This window comes from Haliotis rufescens, unplaced genomic scaffold, assembly GCF_023055435.1.
Source record: "Haliotis rufescens isolate VD_foot unplaced genomic scaffold, xgHalRufe1.0.p SCAF_24, whole genome shotgun sequence".
Classification (NCBI taxonomy): domain Eukaryota; kingdom Metazoa; phylum Mollusca; class Gastropoda; order Lepetellida; family Haliotidae; genus Haliotis; species Haliotis rufescens.
In genome coordinates this window covers 3,083,015-3,104,987 of record NW_025963935.1, presented here as the reverse complement: position 1 = coordinate 3,104,987, position 21,973 = coordinate 3,083,015, and the positions used below count along the sequence as shown (strand labels likewise).

General features: G+C 45.0%; 1 protein-coding gene across 1 annotated transcript in view; it reads right to left on the bottom strand.

The window, feature by feature from the left end:
* Positions 1-21,973, bottom strand: part of LOC124119020 (bestrophin-4-like) — a 32,297-nt gene that overhangs the window by 1,387 nt on the left and 8,937 nt on the right. The window contains exons 3-12 of the mRNA XM_048401990.1: positions 14,879-15,013; positions 11,949-12,115; positions 9,143-9,297; positions 7,692-7,769; positions 5,986-6,138; positions 3,879-3,959; positions 3,031-3,185; positions 2,479-2,595; positions 1,672-2,016; positions 741-983 (exon numbers count right to left, since the gene is read on the bottom strand). Coding sequence (XP_048257947.1) covers positions 741-983; positions 1,672-2,016; positions 2,479-2,595; positions 3,031-3,185; positions 3,879-3,959; positions 5,986-6,138; positions 7,692-7,769; positions 9,143-9,297; positions 11,949-12,115; positions 14,879-15,013 — 1,629 coding nt within the window. The remainder of the gene's footprint in view (positions 1-740; positions 984-1,671; positions 2,017-2,478; positions 2,596-3,030; positions 3,186-3,878; positions 3,960-5,985; positions 6,139-7,691; positions 7,770-9,142; positions 9,298-11,948; positions 12,116-14,878; positions 15,014-21,973) is intronic.

Sequence of the window (21,973 nt, the reverse complement as noted above, 5' to 3'; positions counted from 1 at the left end):
AACCTACAATCATAGGTTTCTGGCGTGCGCAACTCTGCACTCTGCGTAACTTAACGCAAATGCGCAGCCAATCTGGAGCCCTGCCATCTGTGCTAAAATAACAATAACAACAAGAAATGTATCGTTTTGTGCTCTCCGCCTCTTGCGTCTTGAGAACGATGGACACTGATGCAGGAGCAGCCATTGCACTTTGAAGATGGAATAATACAAGAAAAAGTGGAATAATTTTTTGCACCCATTTTATACAAAATGTACAAAATTATTGCACTTATATACGACGTGCATGCACGTGCATGCGTGTTAGCGGCGTGTGTCCGATTTTATAGTGTTTGGGCTGCCATACGCAATTTAACAAGGATCATCACTCCTAGCCGTCAAGTCCTTCTTTTATACCCTTAATTCCGATCGTCAGGCATGGTAACTACAGTTACCTTATTTTAACGTGTTATGTTATGACGCAGCAGGGCATCGACCCACAACGTTCCCCAACCCGGGCGGACGCTCTGTCTACCAGACCACGGAGGCGAAGGGTTGGGAGGGTGCATATCATATGAATTCAAATTCCAAATTTGCATACTGTAGCATTTGAAGTGTGCCAGTGACTATTGTAATTGGTCAGGCAATACTGTATTTGTTCAGTCTATTAAAAACAACAGATTAATTCAAATTCAATCGACATTAATGTGTAACAAAAAGTACAAATAAACGAGCATAATACCGAACCCTTCTTATAGACTAACCTTTCTGAGCCTCGCTCTGGTCTGTCAGAAAAAGCGTCCTCCTCCTCCTCCTCAAGGTCGGAACCACTGGGGGTCAAGGTCATGAGCTGGCGGATGCTGGTGATCGTGTTGCCCTCTTCGATGGCGGACAACAATGGCGGCCTGGACACATATTGCTTCTCTAGGGTCTGCAGGATCTGTCCGGTCCTCCGTTTCCGGGGCTGGTCTTGGTGCTCCTCCCCCGGGACAAGCTCTACTGTGAACCTGGTGGAGATTACACGCACTTTATTCCTGCACACGGCGCCACACAGCAGGGTTCGACAAAACACATCAGGACCGCGTTTCACAATCGTACTTAAACATTGACAGGTCACAACTTTAGGCGTGTGTGTGTTTGGTGAGTAGGGTTAAACGCCGGTTCAGGGAATCGAACCAGTGAATTCGGTGCGACGAGACACCGCTTTCACGACTAGGCTAGCTGACTTGGTTGGTGCATGTCACTGATCCCAATTGCGTGGATCGAGGATCATATCAATCACTGAATTGTCTGGTCCAGACGCGATTATTGATAGACCGCCGTCACATAGCTGGAATATTGCTGGGTACGGCGTTAAACAACAAACCAACCAACCAACCACAACTAAGCTACCCCTTCAGCTCTGTAAAATGTCCCCGGGGACAATGATGGATTACTGGAAGCTGAAATTAATTCTCCTGGACTCCGACCTACAAAGTGTTCAACATTGACTTACGACTGTATGTTTTGTGGATCGAGTTCCTAGTCCGCTGATTCTCTCAGAGGACACACTGACTGACTGACTGACTGACTGACTGACTGACTGACTGACTGACTGACTGACTGACTGACTGACTGACTGACTGACTGACTGACTGACTGACTGACTGACTGACTGACTCACTCACTCACTCACTCACTCACTCACTCACTCACCTTGGCTGCTTGGGGGACGAGGGAGGCGGCTCCGTTGGTTTCTTTGTTTCTTTCTTTGAAAAGAAGTTAAAATTAAACGGCGTGCTGAATTTCCGTTTTACTTCAGTCTTCGGGGGGTCTCGCTCTTCAGTGTCCGTATTAGCGCGGCCCCTCCCTTCCATTCGGAGACGCTCGAGGCTATCCGAGATGTCGGCAAGGTCAATGGAGGCTCGGCGAGACGGATGCTCTGACGTGACGACGATGGAGGGCACCTGCAGGTAACCCATTCTGCCGTTGGGCACGCTAAAGCCTCGTTCCTGTTGATATGCGGAATGCAGGGTATCCCTGGAATCGTAGTGGGATTTTCTGAAGGAAAATGGTCTCGTTTAATGTTCAACACATGCGAATCAGTCACTTATTTAGTCAGGGTACGTATTGTCTGCAGTGGCTGAGAGTCAGGCTTCGTACTGTCTGAAGACACTGAGTCAGGCTACGTACTGTCGGAAGAGACTGAGTCAGGCTACGTACTGTCTGAAGAGACTGAGTCAGGCTACGTACTGTCGGAAGAGACTGAGTCAGGCTACGTACTGTCTGAAGACACTGAGTCAGGCTACGTACTGTAGGAAGAGACAGAGTCAGGCTACGTACTGTCTGAAGACACTGAGTCAGGCTACGTACTGTCGGAAGAGACTGAGTCAGGCTTCGTACTGTCTGAAGAGACTGAGTCAGGCTACGTACTGTCTGAAGACACTGAGTCAGGCTACGTACTGTAGGAAGAGACAGAGTCAGGCTACGTACTGTCTGAAGACACTGAGTCAGGCTACGTACTGTCGGAAGAGACTGAGTAGGGAGCCGGTGAAGGCGCTGCTGAGTGAGCCCTTGCTACGGCGCCTGATGCTGCTGGTCTCGGGGACGAACATCCGCTGCTCCTCCAGACCAATACGGCTGTAGAGGAAGAGTAAAGGTTGTTTTATGCCGCAGTATAAATAGCAGGTCGTTTAAGTGGAGTTTGGTTTCTTTGCATCCTGTCAGTATCAGCCTGCTTTGATAATAAAGATAATGACTTTTTATCGATAGTGAAGCGCCATACAATTACGTAAGTGGCTTAAAACAGTGACGGTTGTGTGCAACGAGAAAAAAAGATCCAGTGTAGGCCGGGTAGACGGAAACATACATGTTTTCGGTGCAAGTTTATGGTTTTCTATAAAATGTCAGACCTAAAAACCCACCCCACCCCACCCCACCACCCACCCATCATCGTGGGTACTGCCACAGCGCTGTCTGATCTCAAACGGAAGACATCATCGGCACTCTGTGAACCTGGCCTAAAGTCGATGATACAGGTGTCGGCTATATATGCCATCTTTAAGGATAACTTACGCTATGTTGAAAGTTGACCCCATGAAGTTGGGTTTCTTGGAGTGTTTTGACGCCTCAGTATAGGGAAGGTCGGGAACTACCACGTCATTCCAGAAGTGATCTTTCACGAACGGAGGATGTTTTCCACAGCATTGGTCGACAAGCGTAAACGCAACCTATGAACAATGTGATGAAGATGATTGACAGGTGTGGTGCTGACAAACAAAGCATCATTTTCCACACGAACTAGTAATTCGAGGGGGCACGGGTGGCCCAGTCGTCTAAGGCGCCGCGATTCGCTGTTCAGAGTATCGTCCATTGGGCACGCCAGAAACCTTTGGTTGTGGGTTCGAATCCCGGTTCGCCCCGATTATGTTTCCAGGTTTGTCAGCACGATACCCGTGCTCGAGGGTTTCACCGAAGTGGTAAACGCTAAAGAACTGCATCAATTAGGGATCCTCCCACATTAATCCTACACGCCGTGATATGACTGGAATACTGTCAAAGCGGCGTTAAACACAACTCACTCACTAGTAATTCGAAACCACATTCAGCGGATCCTGGTGTGACAAAGTAACTCAACTCTGCACAGCGTATTCCGGCTTTCTGCATCAGTTGGCCACCAAAGACCAAGATAAGCAAAACAGTTGTGATGAACGTGCATTTTCTTGCAGACAAGAAGTCTTTTATCTTCACGAAGTCCAGATTGTACACACCTGCGTGCTTTCCTCCTATACTTTTTAGGGAGTGCAAAATAATCGAAATATAAATGCTGCAACTTCACGTGCAGTCGTAAATAAATTGCTTAATTCGTAGCATCGTTAAACACAGGAAACGCTCCAATATAGACTACAAGGATCTCCCCTCACCGCAGTATGCCGATCAAGTAGCCAATTAATGTCGAAGTCGTCATCGTCCTCGCCGAACGGATTGATCAGCTGCTCAGCAACCTGTCAATCAAAGGGTTATAAATAGCAGACATATACACGTGTTTGTCAAACGTGGATCAGCTTTCGACACACTGGGCCATTTAATATTGTTCGTTACAGAATTTTATTTTAGTTAGCGCTTCAATTAATTGATTTATCTCTGAAAGAAGGAGGCAAACAGGAGATCTAATGTTTCAGAGCAAGTCGTTCTTTGTCAAATCTGAGAATATATTATTTGTTTCCAGTTTATCAGGGAAAAGATTGTTTTCTTCAACTGAAGCGCCCCCTCAGTCTCTCGGTGGAAGCCATGTGGAGAGATGGCGAGATCTATAACTTGCATGCAATACACCTTGAAATACACTCAGGAAAAACATTCACTGATTTCTATTCACTGGTCAGGCTCGCTGTCTTGGTTGATGCAGGTCATCGTATCCCAGTTGCGTTGATCGATGCTCATGATGTCAATCACTGGATTGTCTGGCCCAGACTCGATTATTTACAGACCGCCGCCATATAGCTGGAATATTTCTGAGTGCGGCGTTAAACAACAACCCAAACCATAAAAACTACCACCACCACAACTACCACCACTATAACAACACTAATATTATATATTTGTGTACCGCATATATTCAGACATCTCTTGTCAAATGCGGTTGGTTCGTTCCCCTACCAGTGGGTCCGTATGCATTTAAGTTATCATTCTCCGCTCCCTGGGCAGTATACAACCCATGATACCTACAGGCGCTAGCCTGTTTGTACATCACCTCGCATATCGGGTATCCATTCCGTGCTGGGTAAACAGAGGCACATTTGAACTAAGTTTCTTGCACAGGGTGAAACCACACCTATTGACACTTGTGGTTCGGGTGTATGTACTTGATATCACCATCATCACCATCTATTGCTGACCCGTGAAGACCTGGGATGGAATAGGTCTTCAGCAACCCATGCTTGCCGTAAAAGGCGAGTATGCTTGTCGTAAGAGGCGACTAATCGGGTGGTCAGGCTCGCTGACTTGGTTGAAGCATGTCATTGTATCCCAACTGCTTAGATCGATGCTCATGATACACACTGGATTGTCTGGTCCAGACTCTCTTATTTCAGATCGCCGTCATAGAGCTGGACTATTGCTGGGTGAGGCGTTAAACAACCAGCCAACCAACCATCTATTGCTGTCAACCCATTTAAACGACAAAACAGAGTCCCCTTTGTGTCACGTTGAAAGGAAATCCGTGACGATCCTGGTTACAATAGATCGTCAGTAACCATGCTTGTCTCCCCTCGTGACGATCCTGGTTACAATAGATCGTCAGTAACCATGCTTGTCTCCCCTCGTGAAGATCCTGGTTACAATAGATCGTCAGTAACCATGCTTGTCTCCCCTCGTGAAGATCCTGGTTACAATAGATCGTCAGTAACCATGCTTGTCTCCCCTCGTGAAGATCCCGGTTACAATAGATCGTCAGTAACCATGCTTGTCTCCCCTCGTGAAGATCCTGGTTACAATAGATCGTCAGTAGCCATGCTTGTCTCCCCTCGTGAAGATCCTGGTTACAATAGATCGTCAGTAACCATGCTTGTCTCTCCTCGTGAAGATCCGGATAAGAATAGGTGAGTGAGTGAGTGAGTGAGTGAGTATGGTTTTACGCCGCTTTAAGCAATATTCCAGCAATATCACGGCGGGGGTCACCAGAAATGGGCTTCACACATTGTACCCATGTCGGGAATCGAACCCGGGTCTTCGGCGTGACGAGCGAACGCTTTAACCACTAGGCTACCCGACCGCCTTGTAAGAATAGGTCTTGAGCAAACCCACGCTTGTCATAATAGGCGACAGGTTCGCTGAGTTGGTTGATGCATGTCATCGTATCCCAACTGCGTAGATCGATGCTCTTGATGTCAATAACTGGATTGTCTGGTCCAGACTCGATTATTTACAGACCGCCGTCATTTAGCTGGAATATTTCGAGTGCGTCGTTAAACAACAAACAAACAAACAAACAAGCAAACAAACAAACAAACACTCCACTGCAGGACAACTGACCTTCAGCCAGCCCATGTAGAAGAAGAACTGCATGAAAGTAAAGACAGGAATGTAGAAGTCGTATTCGTAGCCGTCGTATTGTTGGAGCGGGTCCAGAAACTGCCGTCCCAGAATACACGCCGCAAAAAACATATGCACGGCCAGCGTCACAACCTGCAATTAACCAAGCGTGTGTTTTTTCATCGACATAAGACGTTACCTCACTTAGCATACTTTAAAGTCTTCTCTCAGATGTCGGAAGTAGTTATGACTATTGTCTTCAAGTATTTGTTTGCTTGTTGTTTAACGCCGCACTCAGCAATATTCCAGCTATATGACGGCGATCTGCACTGAGATCTGCGCTGAGAAAAAAATCCAGTGAACTTAATTAATAACAGCGGTCAGAAGGTTTGTAAAAAAACGAAATCACCATCCTGCCTGCCACGGGGCAGTTGTTGAGAGAAGGGTATCACATTTCGGTTTCAGAGCCAAGATTTAAATATTGCTCACTTCCGCCTTGGTCAGTGTCACGCCCCCCATTTTGAGTAAACAAGATGAGTAGGGAAACAGGATGGTACTGAGTCAGGTGAGATGAAATGAGGGTTTACTGTCGCGTTAGTGCACATATATAGCGACGTGCATGCACGTGTGTGTGTGTGTCTGTCTGTCTGTGTGTGTGTCTCTGTCTGTCTGTATGTGTGTGTGTGTGTCTGTGTGTGTGTGTCAATATGTGTGTGTGTGTGTCTGTGTGTGTGTGTGTGTGTGTGTGTCTGTGTGTGTGTCTGTGTGTGTGTCTGTGTGTCTGAGAGTCTGTGTGTGTGTCTGTCTGTCTGTCTGACTAGCTGTGTGTGTGTGTGTGTGTGTGTGTGTGTGTGTGTGTGTGTGTGTGTGTGTGTGTGTGTGTGTGTGTGTGTGTGTGTGTGTGTGTGTGTGTGTGTGCTTGTACTAGTCCGGACTGATGCCGATTTATAGTGCTAGCCCACTGAGATACCATGCCGCAGTTTAACATGAATACCCCACTCAGACTCCGAGCCGACCAGTCCTTATTTAACCCCCCCTTAATGTCGAGCGCCAGGCAGGGTAAAAACAAGTACCATCTTTTAACGTCTTTTGGTATGACGCGGATAGAATAGATAGAAAAGAAATTGCTCTTATCTTGATCAGGGATATATTTGTTGTTTTTTAAACATTTTAGGTGCTAGGGTTCTTTAAATGAATGTTAACAATGGTTTAAATAGGTGAGACCTTTTTCGGCGCTCCGAGCCTAGACTTGGGGTTTAACTGATCATTTAAAAGATTAAACATCGGACCCGGGAGGCCCGAGTCTCACTCATTATATTTATCTTTCATCTGTATTTTGTTGTTTTCTTGTTTTGGTGGTCTTAGGCGCCGCGATTCGCTGTGCAGAGTTGCCTCCCTTTGGCACGCCAGAAACCTATGCTTGTGGGTTCGAGTCCCGGTTCGCCCCGATTATGTTTCTAGGTTTGTCAGAACCATACCCGTGCTCGTGGTAAACGTCTGAGACCTGCATTACTTGGGCTTTCCTCCTACATTAAGCTGACACGCCGTGATATAACTGGAATACTGTTAAAAATGGCGTTAAACCCAACGCACTCACTCACTCAATCTAACTGACTGATACGAGCAAGAATAGTTTTCATGCTTGTATCTTTTTTTGTGTTTACACTAGTTGATATGATGGAGTTCTATAGAGTACGCGAACCCACCTGTGTGTAGACGAGAGGGATTGTTATCCAGTCGTACACAAAACACAGAGAACATTTATCTCGGAACGTTGCCAGTTGCTGAAAGAGACAAACACGTAGTGATGACATGTGGGTGGAAACGGTAATTCGTGTAGACAGCACATTACTGCACAGCTGACTCAATGCCAACCTTACCAGTCTATGAAGAAAGGAACTTCATGAAATAGTCAAATATTCTTTACTGTCGGCTACAGCTTATTGTGGGAATAAGCCCAATATCATGCAGGTATTGTGGTACTAAAGAACGAGTCTGGTGCACACAAACCAATTCGGGTTGACCGATCCTTGCTTTACGACCTTAATGCCGAGCAAAAGGCAGGGTAACAACAAGTACCATCTTTTAACGGATTGGGTATGACAGGGCCGGGGATCGAAGCACCGAGCTTCCGCTCTCCTGGTAGACGTTTTGTCCACTAGACGAAGGAAGTGGTTCACACGAGCGACGAGAGACACAGTTTACTAAGTCATGTTAGGATGCATCTCGTGAAGATGACTCGCCCTGATATTACGGAGATACTGTTCAAAGCGGCGTGACACCCGACTCACTCACTCACGCATAAAACTCCACACACACACACACACACACACACACACACACACACACACACACACACACACACACACACACACATCTAGACTTCCGTAATCTCGGTGTTTTGTTGGATTCAACCTAGGTATAGGAGTGGTGAAAGCGTTCACATGTCGCAATTCCCCGCTTGGTACAATGTGTAGAACTGAAATATGATGTCCTCCGCCGTCCAAGGTTATTGCTTGTATAACGTGTGTATGCACGTGTTTGTTTGTTTGTTGTTGAACGCCGCACTTATCAATATTCCAGCTATATGACGGCGGTATGTTAATAATCGAGTCTGGACCAGATAATCCAGTGAGTGACATGATGAGCATCGATCCACGCAATTGGGATACCATGACATGCATCAACCAAATCCACTAAATCCCGTTAGTCGCCTCTTACGGCAAGAATAGTCGCCTGCTATGGCAAGCATGGGTTTCTGAGGAACTATTCTAACCCGGATCTTTCCTCGGCAATGATATTGCTGGATCACTGCAAACAGCGGCGGAGAAGACCAACACACCTACGTTTCCATTCTTTCGCTGTTTGCTTCACACCTTGATGAGACCCGTGAAGATTCCGGGGTAGAATAGGTCTCCGGCAACCCATGCTTGCCGTAAAAGGCGACTATGCTTGTCGTAAAAGGCGACTAACGGGATCGGGTGGTCAGGCTCGCTGACTTGGTTGATCCATGTCATCGTTCCCAATTGCGTAGATCGATGCTCATGATGTTAATCACTGGATTGTCTGGTCCAGACTCGTTTATTTACAGACCACCGTCATATAGCTGGAATATTGCTGAGTGCGGCGTTAAACAACAAACAAACAAACATCATACCTCGATGATCATTCGTAGACCGAACTCGTTCTCCAGCTTGCCCTCCCGTCGAGCTTGAACCAGCACGCTGTTGGCCCACATCAAGGGCACCCAGAACTTGTGGAACTGGCACTGCGTGTCCTCAAACGTCATGGCTTCGTCCTTGGTGATGAAACCTACAACAACAACACAAGGGCATTAATACCACCACGACTAGATCGGGTGTCGCTGACGATTCAGGGTTGAAGTGTTGGTGGTATCTATTGCTTGAGTCTACCCATTTAGACTCTAGAACACAGACCCCTATGTTTCACGTTGGAAGGATCACGTGAACAATAATTTAGGAGTAAGTGAATATTATTTAACGCCGCAGTCAGCAATGTTCGAGCTTAACAGCTTAATTTGGATCAGACAAACCAAAGAATGCAATCAATCAGTCCAGTGGTCGAGCCTGACCACCCGATCCACGACGACAATGGAACGCTGAGAGAATGTTCTGCACCAGAACCCGATATCCGTGATATATGCTTGTCGTAAAAGGTGACTAAGCTTGTCGTAAGAGGCGACTAACGGGATCGGGTAGACAGGCTCGCTGACGTGGTTAATGCATGTCATCGTATTCCAATTGCGGGGATCGATGCTCATGATGTGAATCACGGGATAGTTTGGTCCAGACTCGATTATTTACAGACCACTGCCATACATCTGTAATACAGCTGGAGTGCGGCGCTAAACAACAAACAAACAAACAAACAAACAAGCATGTGGTCCTCCTCGCCTCTAGTGACCGCCTCCGTGGTGTAGTGGTAGAGCGTCCGCCCGGAGAGCGGAAAGTCCGGGGTTCGACCCCCGGCCGCGTCATACCTAAAGACCTTAAAAGATGGTACTTGTTTTTAACCTTGTCTGGCGCTCGGCATTAAGGGGCTAAAACAAGGACTGGTCGGTTCGGAGTCAGTATACTGTGTCTGAGTGGGGTATTTATGTTAAACTGCGGCATGGTATCTCAGTGAGCTAGCACTATAAATCGGCATCATACCGGACTAGTACAAGCAGCCACACAAACACACACACGTACATGCACGTCGCTATATAAGTGCAATAATCTTGGACGCGACGTTAAACCCCATTTCACCTCATCTCACCTCGCCTGTAGTCCTCTAGTCCTCGCCCGGCCCCGCACAACACACAACCGGGTTTACCTAGGCCTGCCTCTACATTGGGTCCCCCTCGCCTCTAGTCCTCTAGTCCTCTAGTCCTCTAGTCCTTGCCCGCCCCGCATAACACACAACCGGGTTTACCTGCCTCTACAATGTGGTCCTCGTCGCCTCTAGGCCTCTCGTCCTCTAGTCCTCGCCCGGCCCGCACAACACAACCGGGTTTACCTGCCTCTACAATGTGGTCCTCGTCGCCTCTCGTCCTCTAGTCCTCGCCCGGCCCGCACAACACAACCGGGTTTACCTGCCTCTACAATGTGGTCCTCGTCGCCTCTAGTCCTCTAGTCCTCGCCCGGCCCCGCACAACACACAACCGGGTTTACCTGCCTCTACAATGTGGTCCTCGTCGCCTCTAGTCCTCTAGTCCTCACCCGCCCCGCACAACACACAACCGGGTTTACCTGCCTCTACAATGTGGTCCTCGTCGCCTCTAGTCCTCTAGTCCTCGCCCGCCCCGCACAACACACAACTGGGTTTACCTGCCTCTACAATGTGGTCCTCGTCGCCTCTAGTCCTCTAGTCCTCGCCCGCCCCGCACAACACACAACTGGGTTTACCTGCCTCTACAATGTGGTCCTCGTCGCCTCTAGTCCTCTAGTCCTCGCCCGGCCCGCACAACACAACCGGGTTTACCTGCCTCTACAATGTAGTCCTCGTTGCCTCTAGTCCTCTAGTCCTCGCCCGGCCCCGCACAACACACAACCGGGACTTAGGCCTGCTTCTACAATGTGGCCCCCCTCGCCTCTAGTCCTCTAGTCCTCTAGTCCTCGCCCGGCCCGCACAACACAACCGGGTTTACCTGCCTCTACAATGTGGTCCTCGTCGCCTCAAGTCCTCTAGTCCTCGCCCGGCCCCGCACAACACACAACCGGGTTTACCTGCCTCTACAATGTGGTCCTCCTCGCCTCTAGTCCTCTAGTCCTCGCCCGCCCCGCACAACACACAACTGGGTTTACCTGCCTCTACAATGTGGTCCTCCTCGCCTCTAGTCCTCTAGTCCTCGCCCGCCCCGCACAACACACAACCGGGTTTACCTGCCTCTACAATGTGGTCCTCCTCGCCTCTAGTCCTCTAGTCCTCTAGTCCTCGCCCGCCCCGCACAACACACAACCGGGTTTACCTGCCTCTACAACGTGGTCCTCCTCGCCTCTAGTCCTCTAGTCCTCTAGTCCTCGCCCGCCCCGCACAACACACAACCGGGTTTACCTGCCTCTACAATGTGGTCCTCCTCGCCTCTAGTCCTCTAGTCCTCGCCCGGCCCGCACAACACACAACCGGGTTTACCTGCGTCTACAATGTGGTCCTCTTCGCCTCAAGTCCTCTAGTCCTCGCCCGGCCCCGCACAACACACAACCGGGTTTACCTAGGCCTGCCTCTACATTGGGTCCCCCTCGCCTCTAGTCCTCTAGTCCTCTAGTCCTCGCCCGCCCCGCATAACACACAACCGGGTTTACCTGCCTCTACAATGTGGTCCTCGTCGCCTCAAGTCCTCTAGTCCTCGCCCGGCCCGCACAACACACAACCGGGACTTCGGCCTGCCTCTACAATGTGGCCCCCCTCGCCTCTAGTCCTCTAGTCCTCGCCCGGCCCGCACAACACACAACCGGGTTTACCTGCCTCTACAATGTGGTCCAGAGTCGGGAAGCGCTTCATGACGGCCACGCTGACGGAGCGGGAGATGAGGATGAGGCCGAACAGCATGTAGCGAGCCACCGTCCGTCGCATGATCCGGGACCTCTCGTCCAGGCCGGTCAGGTACGTCGTCATAATGAATAGTGTCCTGCAGCAATCAGTGAGTGCTGTTAACGCCGCGGACAGCAATAGTCAAAACAAATATCTTATGTATACATAATGTTCAAGCTATATATACTTGGGAGTATATTTTTCTATTGAATTATCTTGGAATCTTCATTCAATACAGGCTGCAACACAAGCAAAGAGAATTCTCTATGGCAGACTAAAAAGTCTCAGATATATAAAAAGTGTAAATTTTAATCTTTTTCAACAATGCTATTATATGGGGTTGAGGTTTGGGGTGTACACTCTCACAACATTTGTACAAGGTGTGAATGTGGTAATAAATCAAAATAATAAAGTGTTGGTTAAAGTTATTAAGGATGCCATATGATAGATACCCAAGTAAGTGGTATGAAATGATGGTATTGTATGACAAATATGGAAAGCAAACCTGGGATTCATCAGTTAAAAAACTAATTAATGACTTACGCTTAGATTATGCTTGGCAAAGTCAAAATGTAGATAGCCCTGAACATTTGATGAATTGTGTGCACAAAGGCTCCAAGATACGTACACACATAAGTGGTATTGTTTCTTAGCTTTATCATCAAAAACGTCAGTACTTTATTGGAAAACACATTGTATAACTGTAGAATATCTTTTGAAACCACGCTTGTACAAATATAGAATTGCATTTTCTTGATTCCGATGCTCATCACATGAACTATATATTGAAAGTGGAAGATATTCCAAAATCCCAAAGGAAATTAGATTATGTAGAATGTGTAATTTACAGCTTATAGAGGATGAGTACCATTTTGTTCTTATTTGTTCATTTTTGTTAGAATTTACGAAATGAATAGCTACATCCATCAATGTATCAATTTTACAAATATATTTTTAGGTTTAATGAATTAATATCTTCTATAAATATTAATGTACTGAAGCCTTTGACTGCGTATATATTCCATGCAATGAATTTTCGAAATGATAAGATGAGTGACAGGTAGAAATCAATACGTCACCCACTACCCACGAAGATATGTATTACCGTCCACTATCCACGAAGATATGTAATAAAGATTGATAGAATGAACACGGTACAAACAGCCCTGTACGGCAAGCCAACTTTAGAAACACTGACGTGACTTCACCGTTCAGTAAACAGATCTACCCTACTTCAACTTTAATACACACTAACATAACCTGCCATTCTTTACCATTGCAGCGGACCGCCTCCGTGGTCTAGTGGTAGAGCGTCCGCCCGACGAGCGGAAGGTCCGAGGTTCGGTCCTTAGCCGCGTCATACCCAAAACGTTTAAAGATGGTACTTGTTGTTACCCTGTCGGCGTTAGTCCGGACAAGTATAAGCAGCCACACACACGTGAATGCAGGTCGCTACATAAGTGCAATCATCTTGGACGCGACTGTAAACCCCATTTCACCTAACCACACCTCACCATTTTAGTCGGTACGTTTATGTCAATTCAGATTCAGCTCTCGCGCGGGAAATACTTTAAATCTGACACTCGTTTCGTAAAGTCAGTAACACGAATGCGATTATAATAAGCTCTATATATCACCCATAAAGGATAGAATGGTTGTGCGAAATAACTGTCGGATATTTGCACATGTGTATTTTAGCGATTCGCAATGATGATTGGTCAATTGAAGCCATATGACGTCACAGTGTTTCATTATAGAGAAAATACATGACATTACATCCGGGTTTTTTTCATTTTCTCACTTAAAATGTCAATGAGCAATATACATGTCGAGAATAATCAACTCGAAACTATGAGTTACGAATCATCTGTCCCCCGTGATTGGATACTGTAAATCCATCGTGGCATATTTTAAGGTTTGTTAAATTAGTTGTTTGTTTCTCATGACGCGATCGTCCCTTGAACTTTCCCCGTACTTAGATTTACGTGACGCTTGGGTAATCCATTTCTTCTTTCAACCTGCTGTAGATAGGCGCTGCGCAATAATTGCCCGTGGAACCGGCCAAGCATTATTCTCTTGTTCATAAAAGTGAAATATTTGAAAATATTTCTTCCATTGCCATTGAATTATCTCTTACAATCTTAAATATCCTTCCAGACACTTATAATCACGTGAAACTGTTCTGTTATTGCGTTTCTCCAGTTCGACATTAACGTTGGTAAGATGCCAACGTTGATGTGTTTCAACCTGTGAGTCGATACAAAAGCCCCAGGAAACAAGGAACAGGTGCAGCCGAAACTGAACCTACTAATCCGGAAATTCTACTTGACCGATTCCTGTCATCAAAAGCCAAAGGGCGAATAACTGGTGAGTGGATGAATATTGCTTAACGCCGCACGAGAAATTATAGTGTCCCTTGCTCATATCAGTCACTTCGAAGGTTTGTTTGTTTGTTGTTTAACACCGCACTCATTTCAATATATAAGCCCATTATTCCAGCTATATGACGGCGGTCTGTAAATAATCGAGTCTGGATCAGACAATTCAGTATCCGAGCTTGAAGTTATCAGTTAGTCTGCATCCTAGATCTTTCGGGTTAGAATAGGTCTTCAGTAACCCATGCTTGCCGTAAGAGGCGACTGCACTTGTAAGATGCTACTAACAGGATCGGGTGGTCATGCTTGCTGAATGTTAAAGCGTGTCATTGCATTCCAATGGTGTAGATGGATGCTCATGATCTCAATCACTGGATTGTCTGGTGGAGACTCGAGTATAGCTGGAATATTCCTGAGTGTGGCGTTAAGCAACAAACAAACAAACAAACAAACTTCCTACGTCTAGTCTTCCTCTGTCCACTGACCTGTCTGGCCAGGGGATGTTCATGAACTGCTGCCACCACCTCCTCACGACAAGGGACACGTAGAAGCCGAGCACGAAGGAGACGGGGATGAGGCTGGTGAAGCTGTTACAGTGGATGACGATCTTCTCGAACACTCTGAAGCAGAACTTACATCAGTCAAACACCCGTAACAAACAGTACATGTAAATCTGTCAAACATACAGTGACAAATTCTTCATCTGTCAAACACGCTGTCAAACGCCGTATGATAAGCTTTACATCGGTCAAACAACCTGTGACAAACTGTGATCTGTCAAACTCAACTGTCACAAACTGTAATCTGTCAATTATCTCTGACAAACTGTAATCTGTCAAACATTCTGTCACAAACTCTTCATCTGTCAAACATCCAGTGATAAACTGTAATCTGTCAAACATCCTGTCACAAACTCTTCATCTGTCAAACATCCAGTGATAAACTGTAATCTGTCAAACATCTGTGACGAACTCTATATCTGTGAAACATCTGCGACAAAATTTACATGTGCCAAACGCGCTGTCAAACGCGCTATGACAAACTTTACATCTGTCCAACACCCTATGAAAAACTTTGCATGTGCCAAACGCCCTATGATAAGCTTTACATCACCCTGTGACAAACCGTACATCTGTCAAACGTCTGTGACAAACTATACATCTGTCAAACATCCTGTCAAGAACTGTAATCTGTCAAACATCCTGTAACAAACTGTACATCTGTCAAACATCCTGTCAAGAACTGTAATCTGACAAACATCCTGTCACAAACTGTACATCTGTCAAACATCCTGTCAAAAAATGTATATCTGTCAAACATCTTGTCAAGAACTGTAATCTGTCAAACATCCTGTCACAAACTGTACATCTGTCAAACATCCTGTCAAAAACTGTACATCTGTCAAACATCCTGTCACAAACTGTAATCTGTCAAACATCCTGTCAAGAACTGTAATCTGTCAAACATCCTGTCAAAAACTGTACATCTGTCAAACATCCTGTCAAAAAATGTACATCTGTCAAACATCCTGTCACAAACTGTAATCTGTCAAACATCCTGTCAAGAACTGTAATCTGTGAAACATCCTGTCACAAACTGTAATCTGTCAAACATCCTGTCACAAACTGTACATCTGTCAAACTTCCTGTCACAAGCTGTACATCTGTCAAACATCCTGTCACAAACTGTAATCTGTCAAACATCCTGTCACAAACTGTAATCTGTCATTGTCTTCATTGTGCGGGTCATGCAATTCTATGTGCTATATTATCTGTAAATATTTGTACTCAAAGGCAAAACTCGGGTGGTCAGGTTTGCTGATATGGTTGATGCATGTCATCGTATCTCAATTGCGTAGATGAATGTTCAAGGTGTCAATCATTGGATTATCTGGTTCAGTCTCAATTATTTACAATACGGAAGATACCTTATACAGGCTCTACACATTGTATCCAACTAAGGTTTTGCGACATGTGAAGGCTTTCAGCACTCCTTTTCCTTGGTTGAATACACTAGAACACCGAGATCACGAAATTCTAGATGTGTGTGGATAGAATGAAGGAGTCGGGTGTCACGCCGCTTTGTAAAGATGCTAGAGTTTGTGGTTTGACTTTCATATTTTCAACAATACGCATCCAACCCTCCCCAAACTAGCCTGGCCTGTTTTGACATGTTGTTTGACCCCTAGGAGTGCGGTCAGTCTGTAAAGCCATTTCGTCGTTCAAAATTATTAATAATTTTCAGTTAATAAATATCAAAATAGCTGAGCACAGTTACTTTCGCTTATGAGTATATATGCATGGTACGTGTGGGTACTTGTGATTATACTTAATTTGCAATTACCACTAAATTTCAAATGAAGGATTAGATCGACGGCCAAAAGGAAGTAAGTATGGATAACCTCGTTCACACTGAAAGGGGTCGTGAGCTCCAGGCTGCGCCCGGTGCTTGTACAGTGTAGGGAGTTAGACATCTCATGTCTTATGGGTGTACGGTGAACGGTCACTGCGGCCTACATGTATATAGCGAGGTCACCTTGGATATACACACTGTTGTCAAGAATTAAAAAAATACATTGGACATGTTTTGATTCAATGCAATCCGATTATGTGAATATTCAAAGTATTATCTGGTTCACAGTTTATCATTATTATTTAAAGGGACATTTTTTATCAGTTAAACTGTTTATAATGAGTGATTAATTGCAATGTCATTGGTTATTTCAAGGGCAAAACCTATCACACTTTTTTTGGCAAATTTACAGTCTCAGTTTGAGAAGACATTGACTGCTGATGAAATCGTTCGGATTGAGGGTCAAGACATTTAAAACACTTCTCAGATTGAAAAAGTGGTTGAAAATATATAGTGGTCAAATCCCTAAAAAAATAACAGACAGGGAAATATATTAAAGTTTATAACTAACGTTTGAGTGTTTTTAATAAAGCTTTTAACTAATAATGGCCGATCACAACACCTTAAAATAAAAAGTATCGCCTTGCATTCATAAACGTGGTGTGTAAAGTTGGAAACACAATTATCATGCATGAGATAGGACATTCCTCGAGAAATTCCCATCACATAAATGACTGAAAAAATAGGTCAGCGTGAAGACGGGCCCCCTTTTTCTGACAACACGGCCATAACTGTCAGTGCGTTGTAGTACAAGGCTCCATAGCGTTGCGCACAACTTCACTCGCGACAGCGCGACACACACAGTGTCATATTTTACAGCCTGCTCGTTCTGATATGGTCACAGACGAATTGGGGTCAGTGGGATGACGAACGCCAAGATGATGGAAGAAGATGGAGAGACAGGTACAACCCCAGACAGGAACAGTGTATTTTATGTTCATCATCATCACCATCATCATTATCATTCAGCATGATGTCGGTCATCGGCAATGCAGCCAACTAGCAATCTTTGTTTGTTGTTTAACGCCGCACTCAGCAATATTCCAGCTGTATGACGGCGGTCTGTAAATAATCCAGTCTGGACCAGGCAATCCATGACCAGTGATTGACATCATGAGCATCGATCTACGCAACTGGGATACGATGGCATGCATCAACCAAGTCAGCGTGACCACCCGATCCGTTAGTCGCCTCTTAAGACAAGCATAGTCTCCTTTTACGGCAAGCATGGGTTGCTGAAGATCTATTATACCCCGGATCTTCACGGGTCAGCAATCTCTGAGTTACACATTGACATATTGCTTCTTAACTGCATTGCAAGAAATACAAACACGGCCGAATCTCCAACAATTTGAACTTTATCGACAGACATTAGTGTATCATATTTCTGTATAGTGAGAGTACATAGTAGTTCTGTCGAAGATAGATTTGACACCGATCTGCATAAGCCTAACTAACAAGCAAAACTGATACCCATCTTCTCCATACTCATACATACTTTACACATTCTTTTTTCTCCGTGGTCTAGTGGTAGGGCGCCCGCCCGGGGAGGGGAAGGTTCTTGGTTCGATCCCCGGCCGCGTCATTTTAAAAGACGTTAAAAGATGGTACTTGTTGTTACCCTGCCTGTTGCTCGGCATTAAGGGCCTAAAACAAGGACTGGTCGGCTCGGAGTCAGTATACTGTGTCTGAGTGGGGTTTTCATGTTAAACTGCGGCATGGTGTCTCAGTGACCTTGCACTATAAATCGGCATCAGTCCGGACTAGTACAAGCAGCCACACACACACACGTGCATGCACGTCGCTATATAAGTGTAATAATCTTGGACGCGATGTCAAACCCAATTTTACCTCACCTCACCCTTTTTCTCTTATTTTTCATTACATTGACTTGTTCTGTGTTTATTTTATGGGTACTACATCGAAAATTATTAACTGTAATATAATTTATGTAAGGCTTCACGCTGAAAGAAATGTTGATCAGTGAATAGGACAATGTTTTAGAACCACACGTTAGTCGTATCGCAAGCTCTGTTATGAAGCTATCAATATGCTGTATCTGCTGGCCTCTCCAAATCCACCGAAACCTACTTTTTACAAGTAAGGATAAGAATTTATGGATGAACAACTTCTTTATTACAATTTAAGAGCGACGTTTCGGTGTAGGTTCTAACACCGTTATCAAGCTAGTGTTTGCATGTGTTTGTGATGGATGGCACGGTCGGGCAGGATACGCCCTCCTTTTCGCGAACACCTGGTATCACTACTATTTGATTGTGACTCATAAACACATGCTCATGATATAGTCGGAATCATACAATGAGCTTATGATTTCTTATGATTATGGAAAGATTGTTGTCGCCAATATTAGGCGCTGTGTGCATCATAGACACAAATTGTTTTACCAATACTAAACGCTCTTCTGACTTTAATGTGTGAAATATTCCATGACATCAAGGTCGTATTCATATTTCTGAAAATATATTCTTTTTGCACTCTTATTTATTAAAGGAATTGTTACTTCCTTGTGTGTCTGACCTGTCGCTACCAGGATGTGTACATGTACAGAGTGACCCGTGAAGATCCGGGTGGAATAGGTCTTCAGCAACCCATGCTTGCCATAAAAGGCGACTATGCTTGTTGTAAGAGGCGACTTAAGGGATCGGGTGGTCAGGCTCGCTGACTTGGTTGATGCATGTCATCGCGTCCTATCGATGCTCATGATGTCAATCACTGGATTGCCTGGTCCAGACTCGATTATTTACAGACCGCAGACACTCAGCAATAGTTCAGCTATATGACGACTGTCTGTCAATATTCGAGCCTGGACCAGACAGTCAAGTGATTGACATCATGAGCATTTATCTACAAAGTTGATTTGTTTGTTCATTATTTAACGCGGCACTCAACAATATTCAATCACCAACCAAGTCAGTGAGCCTTACCGCCTGATCCCGTTCGTCTCCTTCTATGAAAAGCATGCGCTCCTGAAGACCTGGGTCAAAACAGGATTTTGTTGTTAGACATACACAGTGCATTAGTGAAATTTGGGCAATGAACCTTCTGATAGTTCAAACTTGATATATCTGAAAATCTGCTTTTTATGCATTTTAGCCTAAACTCTTAATCTTACATTGACGTACGTGGAACATTTAAAATTCCACTTAGTCCAAGTGTCGAACACGCGAGATGCTCCTGATTGTAAATGCTAAATTGGAAGCTGATTTGGAAATTATTGCCATAGTTACTGCTTCCTCGTGTACATTATTCATCCTCTTGAGAAGGTAACTAACGGCTTTTATACTCAACATCTTGGCTAAATATGCTGAAATAATTTAAAGTCATCATTTTCACATATCCAACCACCTTTATTACTCGTTGAAGGAGCGACATTTCCCCACTTGACTTTAACATCGTTAAATTGGACGGAATGGGCCCTGTTTAACCGGTGCGATGCTCAACAGTCCTGCCTATAAAGACTGTAGGGCGTCTGAAATGTCGGCTATAACATCATAATGCCGGTGGTAGAAAACACATAACTAATTTATTCTAAACTGTCTTGCGGAAATGTATTAATGCTATTCACGACCATTAATAAACCGTGGAGATTCCAGATTTTATCTTAGCTGACCTTGTTTCCGTTTAAAAAATATTAAGTCGCATAGCAACCTTTCTTCCACTGGGTTAAGTTCAACGTCGATTTGGACAATATTTCACTTTTATCACTGGGTATCTGAATGTGTGATCAAAGTTGCAAGAGGTTTGTTGTTTGACAGATACAACTCGCGAGCACGGCCATCAAAACAGCCACTCTGGAAATATTTGATTCACTCTCAGGGTTTACAAAACAATGAGTAAGATACTGGTTATCTTGAAAAAGATAGTTTGTGAAAAAGAAAATTTTGTCTCATTTCAGACATACAGAGAGATAACATTAACTTATCCTTCCCTTGGGGGTGGGGGGTGGGGGCGGTTGAGTAGCCTAGTGGTTAAAGCGTTCGCTCGTCAGGCCGAAGACCCGGGCTCGATTCCCGACATGGGGACAATGTGTGAAGCCAATTTCTGGTGTCCCCCGCCGTGATATTGCTGGAATATTGCTAAAAGCGGCGTAAAACCATACTCACTCACTATCCTTCCCTTGGACCGCTGGGCCGGCAATGCGGCTCTGTATCTCAGTCGCCTAGCACTTCAAAACTTAAGTCCATAGTAAATATTATACACAGAAAATTTGACAGCAGCATTTCGTTGTCATTTGTCAAAGATATCTTTACCGTCGGCGGTATTAAACAACGCCTTGTCATTTTGAGTTTTAGCCTTTGAATTTTCGAATTTTAAGATCGGCGGACGCGTAAACCTTGCTAAAAATAATCTGAGGCCCAAGAAAACACGGACTTTGGGTATGCATACCAGACAAGGGAAATGTCTGTTAACAGAATTAATGTCAGAAATATATCTCTTTTTGACGCTTACGTTTTTCATTATCAAAGCAGTCACTGCATATTTTAATACAAAGCGTGGTTTAATTCAGTGGAGCAATGTCGGTGTCCCGCACCTGACAAGCTTATGTCAAGTTGGATGTGTGTTCACAGGATGGCGTTACACTGCAGTTGTCGCTGACTGTACTCGCAACACTTGTTCACACTCGCAATCTCATTAAAATCAGATCTAGTTCTCGCTACCGCTAAACAAAGATCTGAGGACATCCCAGTACGGGTCACGTCAGACCGACCTTTCATCCAACCAATCAGAGCGTCGCTTACCAGATCCTAAAAGTGGCAGTCGGAATGTGTTTTCTAATCATGCAACCTCGAAATATTTAACACGGGGTATTCCGAAGGACAGTTACGGGTTTTATGATTATATCCATACAATCTATGCTATCTATAAGCCATTCCAGAATGTTGTTTTGGTCAGTTTTAAAAATATGTTTCGAAGCATAGTCGCCAGTTTGAAACTAGTGCCGTAAAGCTCGAGATAGCTGCATTCTGATTGGCAAATGTCGATTTCTTGTCCGTCATTTCATTGGTCGGTCAATGTTCGCGAAAGGTTGTTCTGACGTGACCCGTAATGGGATGTCCTCAGGTCTTTGGTTAGCGGTAGCGAAAACTAAGATCTAATTTTAATGAGATTGTCACACTCGTGGATTGACAGATGCCTACTGGTAAGTT